Source organism: Artemia sp. Qi Xiang Cuo, chromosome 9, assembly GCF_049724085.1.
Source record: "Artemia sp. Qi Xiang Cuo chromosome 9, ASM4972408v1, whole genome shotgun sequence".
In the NCBI taxonomy this organism is placed as follows: Eukaryota; Metazoa; Arthropoda; class Branchiopoda; order Anostraca; family Artemiidae; genus Artemia; species Artemia sp. Qi Xiang Cuo.
In genome coordinates, this window is record NC_142802.1 from 61079398 (window position 1) to 61091642 (window position 12245).

Sequence of the window (12245 nt, forward strand, 5' to 3'; positions counted from 1 at the left end):
ATACATTATACCCGCTTCGATCTTTACTATAAAAATGTCAAGCCTTCCAATCACTTTCGACTATTAAAATGGGCACTAGGCCTTTCGATTTCCAATCGAATGACCCCTTTTGGAAACGACAACGCTTTCTAAAGACACCTTATATGCCCCCCAGGGTATAAAATACAGCCCTTACCCTAAGATCTTTTAGGGTGGTTGTCATCCTTTAAGACCGAATTTCCAGAACTTTCAACTACGTTAAACAACATGGCTATCTCAAAATTTTGATTGTATATGTTTTGGGAAATGGTGAGCGTGAGAGGGGTGTTAGTCGCCTTCCAATCACTTTCGACTATTAAAAAGGGCACAAGCCACTCCAATTTCCAATTGAATGAGCGCTTTTCGAAGTTTCTACAACAACTTCTTCGATACGGGGTGCCCTGCTCTAAAGGAAAAAATTAATAAATATTACATTGTGCCAACATCGTTCTTATATGCCCCCAGGGCATAAACCCTTGCCCTGAGAGTTGTGGGGGAGTGCCCTCCTCTTTACTAAGTCCCCGTTTCTTGTCTCGTTCTCGAGTGCCCCCGTTCTTTACTTAGGCAGCGCGATCGTGCTGCCTATGATTTATACAACACCTTTCTATATAAACCTTATATGACCCCAGAGCATAACTTACAACCCTTGCACTGAGGGCTCTGAGGGGTTATCATCCTAAAAGACCTAATTTCTAGAACGTTCAACAACGTTGAACAAAATGGATATCTCGAAATTTTGATTGGATGTGTTTGGGAAAATGGTGAGCGTGAGTGGAGTGATAGTCGCTATCAAATCGCTTTCAACTATTAAAAAAGACACAATCCCTTTTAGTTTTCAATGAGTGAGCTCATTTGAAGTTTCTAATACAAAGATTTCAATAAAACCTTATATGCCGCCAGGGCATAACTTAAAACCCTTGACTTGAGGGTTGTGGGGGAGTGTCCTCCTCAAAAATGTATTTTCTATCTGAAAACCAACTACGCTGAACAAAATGGCTACCTCAAAATTTTTATTGGATGTGTTTGGGGGAATGATGGGCGTGCGGTGGGGGGGGGGGGGGCTAGTTGCCCTCCAATCACTTTCGACTATTAAAAAGGGCACTAGCCCCTTGAATTTCCAATCGCATGAGTTTTTTTTAGGTTTCTACGACAAAGCCTTCTTTAAAAACCTTACAGGCCCCGAGGGCATAACTTAAAACCCCTGCCCTGAGGGCTTTGGGGGAGTGTCCTCCTCAAAACATATTTTCTTTCCGGAAATCAACTACGCCGAACAAAATAGCTATCTCAAAATTTTGATTGAATGTGTTTGGGGGAATGTTAGGCGCGGGGGGGGGGGGAGGGGGAGGGGCTAGTTGCCCTACAATCACTTTCGACTATTAAAAAGGGTACTAGCCCTTCGAATTTCCAATCGAATGAGCCTATTTTGAAGCTTCTATGACAACACCTTCTATAATAACCTTATATACCCCCAGGGAATAACTTAAAACCCTTTCCCTGAGGGTCGTGGGGGAGTGTCCTCCTCAAAAAAATATTTTCTATCTGGAAATCAACTACGCTGAACAAGATAGCTCTCTCAAAATTTTGATTGGATGTGTTTGGGGGAATGATGGGCGTGGGGGGGGGGGGGGGCTAATTGCCTTCCAATCACTTTCGAATATTAAAAAGGTTACTAGCCCTTCGAATTTCCAATCGAATGAGCCTGTTTCGAAGTTTCTACGACAACGCCTTCTATAAAAACCTTATATGCCCCCAGGGCATAACTTATAATCCTTGCCCTGAGGGTTGTGGGGGAGTGTCCTCCTCAAAAATATATTTTCTTATAGAAATCAACTACGCTGAACAAAATGGCTATCTCAAAATTTTTATTGGATTTGTTGGGGGAATGAAGGACGGGGGGCTAGTTGCCCTCCAATCACTTTCGACTATTAAAAGGGTACTAGCCCTTCGAATTTCCGATCGAATGAGCCCCTTTTGAAGTTTCTACGACGACCCCATCCATATGAAGTGCCCTGCTCTAAAGGAACAAAATAATAAATAGTATATTGTGCCAACATTGTTCTTATATGCCCTCAGGGCATAACTTCAAACCCTTTCCCCAAGGGTTATAGGGGAGTGTCTTTCTCTAAAGGATGTTTTCTATCCGGAAATTAACTACCATGATCTAAATGGTTATCTCAACATTTCGATTGGATGTTTTGCGGGACTGCTGAGCGTGTGGGGGAGCTAGCTGCCCTTCAATCCCTTTCGACTATTGAAAAGGACACTAGTCACTCCAATTTCCAATCGAATGAACCATTTTCGAAGTTTCTACGACAACTCCTTCGATACGAAGTGCCCGGGTGAAAAAAAAAACACATTGTGCCCACATCGTTCTTTACTTGGGCAGCGCTGGCGCGCTGCCTATGAAAGGTCAAAAGAGCTCCAATACCATTTTTTTCAAGTATTCAGTTACATTTTAAGAATTCTACTTTTAATCTTGGAATTATTTTAGCGGTAGACATTTCCAGAAGATAGCATGTTTCTCCACTCCTATTTATATTCACTTTTTCTTCTTTTTTTTATATTTTTAATAAATACCTTAACTTGCTTTGTCCCCAAGCAATCGGATAACGACGCTTCTTGAACACTAAGGTTCTATGTCGGCCCTACAGTGTGTTGCTTCAGCCGGGTTCAATATCTGGGCCCGGTATTACTAAGCTAAGGTCAAATCCACTGCGCCACCACAGGGGAAAAATATCATGCGTACTTTTGTATTTGAAATTTTCGCGATAGCAATCGTTATCTGACTTTCCGACAACAGGCTATAAAAGAGTGTTGTAGATAGCATTTTGTTTCAAAGAAAGCCATTGGGGATTCTTAAAACGCCACTGTTATTGTTATCGCAAATCACAGCCTAGGTACATTTATATAAACAGTCATGCACGTTTGTTTCGGAAATGGAACTCTTCCCAACGCCACAGATGGATGTAATCAGTGGTGCCGGAGGGAATTATAGTCGCATTTCTTAGTAGCGTATTAAAACACAGCAAAGGTATATAAATTCGTCACTGCACACGCGCAAAGGAGGAGCTAGGGAGAAATGCACTACACATGATGTGTTCAAGAACTCTTCAATGGAGAACATAGGAACGTGCATAAATGTATTTATATACATAAATTGTGTCACTAATACTTCAAATACGGAAGCACGCAATTTAAGGAACGGACAAAAAGAATATATTTAGAAAAAAGAAAGGGATAAAAAGCGAATAAAAGTGGAAGTGCCAGGAATACCTGTTGACTGCAATTTGTCTGCATATTATGAAGTTAGAATTGTTTTATTAACATGTTTCCTTCTGGAGAAGCCAATCACTATATCTCTATCTTGATCTTAACAGGGGCGGATCCTCATTTGCTTTTTCTCTTTTTTTTTAAATAAACTTGTCAATTTGGTCAATTATTGGCACCCTTGTCACATCACCCCCCTCCCCCAAGATTTTGCTCTAGATCCGCCTTTGTTGATTTATATCAATGTTCTGCCTGAATTCATTTGCAAATTTTTAAGGTGAGACAGTACATCTATTGAGATGAGACTTAAGGAATTTGAATACAAACATTAGAACCAAAAGGCATTCCTAGAATTATAACATATCTAAATTCGATTTAGAACTACATCGGTAAACTTCATATAATATACCAGATAAATTAGACAGAGCAACATCATAGGGATTAAGGGAGGAAGCGAGGTCAAGGCTGCTTCGACACGGAGTCAGGTTTTAAGCAGGGTTGTCTTCATCCTTGTTACTAATTATTTGATGGATTTTATCTTAAGAAATTCAACATGGGCTATGGGAGAAAAAGGTATTAAACAGAGAGATAACAATCTTCTAGACTTTGATTATACAATAGCAAAGTAAAGGAATTTTTATGAAAAGAATATTCGTTCTTTCATGAACGGAGTGCGGAGTTCTCAGGGTGCGATAATACCCAAAAGAATAAATATTAAAAACACCAAGACACTCCAATTTATTCTTTGAAGCTAAGAACTAAAAAAAAAATAATTAGTATTTAACTTATTTATAATTAAAAAATATTTAACATTTAACATCCCTTTCTTTTCCAAAACCGAACTTGTTTTTAACTATTTCCAAAAACAAAGAGAAATGTCAAGATAAAGCAAACAAATGCTAAGAAGCAAAGATAAAATCTAAAATGACTTAAAATGAAATAAAATTTAAAACCATGAAAAAAACAAAAAAACAATATCCGTACGTAAAATTGATGCTACTGTGACTGAGCGCCACAGAACCTAAATAGGGATACTTCAATGAGAAGACTGAAGCGACTATTTCCACTTTTTTATTTAGTAAAATCGTAAGTGAAATGTATTTTTGGTGTTTTTCGGATCCCCCCCCCCCTTCTACGAGGGACTTTTTATGAACATTCCAACTTTGCTTTTTTTCACAAGAATGATAAATTTTACCCACTTCCTCGCCCAATTTCTTTCCGGCCACCTACAAGAAAAATCATTCGCAACGCACTAAATTTGAGCAGAAAATTATAAATATCAATGCAGAAGAAGCGATCTGATAGGCTAGCTAAATTACATGAAAAAAACATAAAACATACGATAAATTCGATTGCACTAACATAACTATTCTACTCATTCATTTTTCATACCTGAGCAATCAGGTATGATCAGGTACGTTAATGCATGCATCAGCATTAAAGTATGAAAATAAATGTTAAAAATAAGATATTTGGTACTCTTAAGTAGAAATGTTGAGCCCTTCTTAAAAAGGGAAGAATTTTGTTAAGAACAATTTCTAAATTAAGAAAAGACCTCCAGATATTCCCAAGACAAAAAAAAAGAACCGGATAAAACTTGAATCCAAATCTTCAGCATACAAGAAATGGACTGGAAACAATAAAAAGGTATATAAACTACAAAAAAGATAAATTAGAATTACACACAAACAACGTTACAGCAATAAATAACAATTTACCAATATAGCATCTAACTCATCAATGAATAACAACTTAAAATTAACAAAATATCAATAATAAAAATATAGACATACAAATAATAAAATAAAAACAATAACAATAATAACTTATAACAATAGCAATAAGACAATAATAACAATAGCACGAACCTAAGCCTAATACTATTAGCCTATAAAATAAGGATGCTGTGACAAGCTTAATAAAGTCACTACATGATTTAGATTCCGTTGATTTTGAATTAAAATGAAGTAGTTGCAGGCATCAAGACATGGCTAATTGTAGAAAAAGTTAAGACAGATAGTCAGAATAAGGGAGAGGCAAACCTGGCGTAAGCCCTTTTTAGGATTGTATAAAAATGATGTCATTTCATTTGGTGATAGATAAGTCTATTATCCGTCCATAGGTCATTCCTAGGGCAGAACTAAGGTAGTCATAGAATTAAGGGATGAAAGATTGGATTGATTTTGGGTTGACGCGTGACGGACAGTGTTCACTGTACTAGTATGTAAAATTTGGGACTGAACTTGTTTGGACTCATAGGTGGCGAACGAGTGAAACCTAAGCCTAATAGGCTTGACCGCTTGTAGTCTAAGGTGGAATACCGTGTCATAGGATTGACACATGACCAAACAAGTCCACTGAACTCGCAGGCGAACGGTGAAACCTATAGTTTACCAGGTGTCTGGAAATGTATATCCAAATGCCACAACTGTCTGGCACGGGTAAACGGCAGGAGTAAGTATGACTAATCAATGAACAACAGGTAACAAAATATTAATACCAACAAAACATTTACAAATAATAATATCAATTAATAATAATAACGAAAATAAAAGAATACTAACTTACCAATAGCATCTAACTCATCAATGAAAATAATAGCCGGTGACTTTTCTTTAGCCAGAGCAAAAGCGTCACGAACCAACTTGGCTCCATCACCAATAAACATCTGGACCAACTGGGGCCCAGCCAATTTCAAGAAAGTTGACTTAGTCTGGGCTGCACACGCCCTAGCCAACAGTGTTTTTCCAGTGCCAGGCGGACCATAAAGAAGGACACCTTTGGGGGGCTGAATACCCAGATTGAGAAACTTCTCTTTGTGAGTAAGGGGGAGAACACAGGCTTCAATTAGCTAAAAAGTAATAAAAATTGTATTTTCAAATGTTATGAACCAAAGATAATATTTTTACTGACAGAGTTAGAATAATTTTACATAAAGTAGAAAATAGCTTTCCAGAAAACTTCTTCTAATATGTTAAAAAGAGTACAAGAGAGATATATACGCAACTTTCTGATATCATATCAAATATCAATTCTGAAAAATTTCTGAAGTTTTACTCATCTAGCTCAACCACTTTCTTTAATATATCAAAGATAGTTTGTTCAAAAAGTGATTAATTGAAATCTGTGAGTGATTGATTTTATTATCTTTAATATATTAAAGATATTAAAATAACATATACAGACGTTAGTGAACTTCTATACATTTCTGTTTCTTCAACCCGACGTTATTTTTCTATTTTTGTCTCTTGTAACACTTTGTTCCAAGTTTTATCCGCTTTTGGTAACACTTCAATAAAGATCCTATTCTGAAAAAAAAACCGTACTTCATCACATTAAGGAAATTTCTAATTAAAGGATATTCCTACACTATATTCACAAGTTTGCTTGTACTGTTGGCTTTGAATTCATATTTTTTCTTATTTCTTATCAACAGTTGGTTCACAATGCCAATAATAAAAAATAAAAAAGCAAACACTAGAAGGCGGTGGGGGAAGGGGCGATCGGGATACAGTCAAACTAATGTCTGAAAGTAATGAATTAAGAACTTTGTTATTATAGTTACAACAGCTGAAAAAAAGGTGCTAAATGGAGCAATCACAGTAAAAAAATAAATAAAAAAGAGCGAAAAATAAATACACTACTATCTCACAAAAAAAAGCACTCAATGAGCTATTTTCTTGATCTAGAGTATTCATAAACCGAGACCAACGCTCTTCAATAACACCGAAGGGTTGCGCTACACCAATACTAGACACGAACCGTGTCTTTCTGTATTTTTTTCTGTATTAATAATTACAAACTTCGCTTATTTTCTGACGAGAGTCACTGTTATCTCCCCAGGCATAGTCGAAACCTCATCAGGCGCAAAGATAACAAATTTGGGAAGAACAGTCTTCTTCTCATCACACATACGACCAGCTTTTATCAAATCTGAGACAATGTCCCGAGGCTTCGAGACATTGAAGCTTCGACATTCCAGGCACGAGACGAGGCTTTGACGTTCCAGCAAGAGGCCAAATCACTTCTTGGGCTTTCACTAGAACATCCTGAACTTGCATCAATATTCAATTGTTGAATCTAGAATCTATATCCAACTATTACCATTTTTCCAATGTGTAAGCAAAAACTAGAATATTACGTTTTCTTTGATTAACCGGCATGCTCGTATTCAATTAGATTTTTCAGGTTATTTTCCTTCTTTTTTCTATTTTTCTATGTTAAAGTTATTCCTTCTTGGGCATTCTAGAGAGAAAGTCACGTTATTTTAGTTGCATTTTGTGGCAAGTTAGCACAAATTTAATTCAGCATAGAGCTTCAGTGGGAAACTATACAGCAGATGATATAGCCTTATTGCGTCGCAGAATTAAAGAACGAAAAAAGACTTTCATTATGAAATAAAAAATGCGATGATAAGTAAAATGGCAGTCAAACCAGGAGTTGAGCAGGGTTGCGTTCTATCCTTGTTTATATGGATCATTTTGATGCACTTTGTCATAACGAGCACCGAAAAGGCTATGGGAGAACACGGAATCAAATGGAGAATAAAAACTCTCCTGGACTTAGATTATGCTGATAGTTTAAGCATTCTAGATAAAAAATGTTAGCAAAATGAATGAATTTTCAGAAGTTTTGAGAGTTCAGGGAGAAGAATAGGTTTGTAAACTAATGTTAAGAAGACGAAAACGCTAAGACTAGGAATAAGTGCAGGTAAAGATGGATAACGAGAAGATCGACAAACGCTAAGACTAGGAATAAGTGCAGGTTAAGATGGATAACGAGAAGATCGACAAAGTGGACAGCTTCACTTGCCTAGGTATTATTAGTAGTAAAGACGGCGGGTACAGTGACGATGATAAAAAAAGAATAGGAAAGCCCCATAGTATTTTTTCACAGTTGAAACAAGTTTGGAAGAATAGAAGGATAAGTATAGGAACCAAGTTTAGAATATTAGAAGCTACAGTGGTGAAAGTGGTCAAGTATGGTTCTGAAGCGTGGGCACTCCGAAAAACAGATGAGGATTTGCTAGGTGTTTTCCTGAGAAATTGTCTAAGGATTGTTTGGGGTACCCGAACGACCAACCATATCTCATTCAGTAAGCTGTGCGAAAATGTGGTTCAATACTGCTTTATACGGCTCTAATGAGAGAAAGGTTGAGATGGCTCGGACACGTTTTGCGGATGAAGGATGACAGATTGCTAAAGATTGTTCTCGTCGAACAAACATAAACAGGTCGTCTCCGAATGAGATAGATGTCTTAAAGAAAGATTTAAAGGAAATGGGAACTTCTTGGGAGGGTGTAACGAGGGAGACTGAATAGACTGGGATAAACGAGGGAGAGCGTGCGTAGCTGTGTTAGCCTAAGGCGGTTTGATGCTGGAGTGAGTTGTTAGTAGTAGTAGCTGTAGTATTAACAACGTATTTTTATTGAAGAGTAAAACAGGAGTAGGTCATGACCCCACAATATTGACTAATCCCTGGAGCCCTTTCAATTAACAAATATTCACATATGAGAAAGATTACCTCCTGGATCTGCTTGTCTAATTCACCAATACGAAAAAAGTCTCAAATACAAAAAAAGATACCCTCTAGGATCTGCTTATCTATTCCACTAAAATGAAAAAAAGTCCTAAAAAAAAAAAAAAACTTCCTGGAACTTCTTGGTAGATCTACCAATATGGAAAAAGTCTCAAATATGGAAAGATAACCTCTGGGATTTGTTTGTTTCATTCATCAATATGAAAAATATCTCAAGAATGAAAAAAGATTACCTCCTGGATCTGCTTGTCCAATCCACCAATATCTCCATACTGTTCTGTCGGCCTTTCATCCACTTCCATGGCTTTAACACGAGAATCATATTCAGCAGGAAGAGTTTCCAGAATAAGGTAAGAATCTTTGTTTACACCAACTAAGTCGCCAGGCTTCAGTTTCTCTGGGTCAACAAGGCCAATTACTGGCAGAAAGTAGGTCTAAGTAGAAAAGGTTTTTATTCTACTATGAGAGAACATAAAAACAAATCATGGTTTAAAACTGTTAAACCCCAAATGTATTTAATTCGTATACCATGAAGATATTATATGCCTTGTAATAAATAAATCTTTAACTATTAAACATTGTGCATAAGAAAATATTTTTGTTAATCATCACAATATATATCACATATACGCATATATACTGAGTCACATATCACACACATAACATACTGTATCACATATACTTTATATCAGGATATACAGTCATCACAATATACACAAAGTGATCACAATATAATTTTATACAAATACAATAAACCCTCTTTTTATCACACTGCTAGAATTTATAGGTCAATTTTCTTACCAAACAGGCATTGAGTGGACAAATGCTTTGCTTTTTGAATTGATAATCCTCTATGCTGACTTTTACTCTAGTGAAGTTTTGTGAAGTTTGTGAAGTTTTATTCTAGTGAAGAATATCCCTCCCCTCGTATTTCACACTGAGCCAATTTTAGAAATTGAGAAATAGGGAAAGGAACTAGTCAATGCATTCTAGTTTTCTGTTGATTTCAAACATTTAACATTAATTAAAACAGAGGTTACCCATAAAAGTAACTTGCATAAAAATATCCAATCATATTCACAAAATGGGGGGGGCATACACTGAAGCAGTAATCAGATCCCCGTAAAATAGAAACAACCTATAATTAAATATCCCACATCTATGGTTCAATACCCTTCTCTATCTTTCAAAAAAAAAAAAAAATCTCCTGTTACCCCGTCGCTTACTTAGATATTTCTTTTTAATTCATAGCGCTGATTGGCTGAACTTGCAGAAGTAGAGAACAAAGAGGGAGTTCAACCGAGCAGGAATTTTCAATTCTAGTCGTCATTTTCAATAACTAAAAAGGTCATAGACCAACAAAGGGCTGTTCCCACCATTTTCAGCTGCAAAAGGATAAGAGAGCTAAAATGGCACTGGACAAGTATTTCAAATTGCCAATCAATCGAGTGGTAGTTTAATTGGGTGCAATGAACCTCATAAGGAAACTTACTGGTGGGATTGGGTGCAAGAGCTACAAGGAGCTTTGATTTATCGAAATTTAAACGAGAATATTTTTCATTCTCCTATGCATATATATATTGCTTGTGCCTTGCAATGGGATAACTGGATAATTAGCTTAGCCTGAGTGAGATAAACTCTATGCTGGTGTATTTTAATTAAATATTTAATGTATAGAGGTGGTTGGGTATTTAATACAATGCATTTTCCTTTTGACATAAAATGTGTCCAGTTGGCAACCCTGCTGCGGATATGGGCATAATGTGAGCTTAAGCCTATGTTACGATCATAAAATAAAAGTACTTTTGAAACAACTAGGCTCTTCAGGACTATTCACGATCTGCGAAAGCTCTCGAGCTAGCTTAAGAGAACAAAACGTTCAGGAATGTAGCCATAGTCCAGAATGAAGCCTCAACCCCCTAGTCCCCCTGCCATCATCCATAGTTGACATAACTATCAATTTTTCTTCGTTTTTGGAGAGCTTAGGTTGAAAATTCTTGGAATGACGACCTTAAAGCTCATTTTGATATCCCATAAGGAGAAAAATATAAATAATGAAAAGCTCTATATAGTACCTCATATTTTCATTAGCAAGGGAATATCTTGCAATAATTTTATTCTTTTTTATAACACTTTTAGAAACGTCAAGCTTGAAAAAACAAAAACAAAAAAAAACACATCCAAGTCTTAGCACAAGTGCCCTCCTGGGCAAAGTAGATAAAATTCACCCTTTGCTCATAAGTAGCAGTAAAAAAATGAAGTACCTTACATAGTTTTGTCCTGTGTTATTTAAATTAAGGCACATAATATCCTATTTCACTTACTGGGGAGCTAAGGGATACAGCAGACCTCCTCTAATATTAATAATGTCTGCTTGTCTTAAGTTTTATTGTCCTTTACTTAAGTCAAAAGTCACTGCAGATCGAAGTAATTAAAAGCAGTACCAAAGGGGGAGGATTCTTACAACAGCCTCAGAAAAAGGCTCCAGAGTCTCAGATTTTCTGAGGCTCACTTTTAAAAACGTCAAGCTTGAAAAAAAAAAAAAACACATCCAAGCCTTAACACAAGTGCCCTCCTGGGCAAAGTAGATAAAATTCACCCTTTGCTCATAAGTAGCAGTAAAAAATGAAGTACCTTACATAGTTTTGTCCTGTGTTATATAAATTACGGCACATAATATCCTAATTCACTTACTGGGGAGCTAAGGGATACAGCAGACCTCCTCTAATATTAATAATGTCTGCTTGTTTTAAGTTTTATTGTCCTTTACTTAAGTCAAAATTCACTGCAGATCAAAGTAATTAAAAGCAGTACCAAAGGGGGAGGATTCTTACAACAGCCTCAGAAAAAGGCTCCAGAGTCTCAGATTTTCGGAGGCTCAAGAGCTTCAGAGAAGCACATCTGAACATTAATAAATCCACACATTATTTGAAGGCTTTCCATTTATGGATTTTCTATAATTCCTGTTGTACAAGTTATCATTACCATCAAAATATAACGTTCAAAATTTATTAATACATATCCTTCATATTTTTTAAAGTTTTCTACTGTAAAGGGAAGAAATGCATGCAGTGGCATAACTATGCGATGGCTGGAGACTTTTTACAGACAGTCTGTGTGCCTCATAAAACATAGGATAACTTAGGTTAGGTAAGGCCTTTAAACTTACAATTGTTGTGTTTTATGCTTTTTGCTCCTTGATTGAATTTTACTGAAGCTACCTTGTGATTCCTGTCAGACCCCAAATTCAAAATAGCGGTCTTTAATTGGCATTACCTGGCGAGTTGAGGTTTTTATGACAGCACATTTTCCTTTCCTTTGTGAATCCAAATCTACATTGGCACCATCTTCTTCTCCCAACTCCTGGGGGTCGACATCTAAAAGCTGAAAAGAATGAGATTACTCATATAACTGTTTTATCT

General features: G+C 36.5%; 1 protein-coding gene across 1 annotated transcript in view; it reads right to left on the minus strand.

The window, feature by feature from the left end:
* LOC148948901 (26S proteasome regulatory subunit 6A-B) overlaps window positions 1–12245 on the minus strand; it is a 36940-nt gene that overhangs the window by 13395 nt on the left and 11300 nt on the right. The window contains exons 3-5 of the mRNA XM_089094814.1: window positions 12100–12207; window positions 9057–9257; window positions 5854–6136 (exon numbers count right to left, since the gene is read on the minus strand). Of these exons, the coding sequence (XP_088950940.1) occupies window positions 5854–6136; window positions 9057–9257; window positions 12100–12207 (592 nt within the window). The remainder of the gene's footprint in view (window positions 1–5853; window positions 6137–9056; window positions 9258–12099; window positions 12208–12245) is intronic.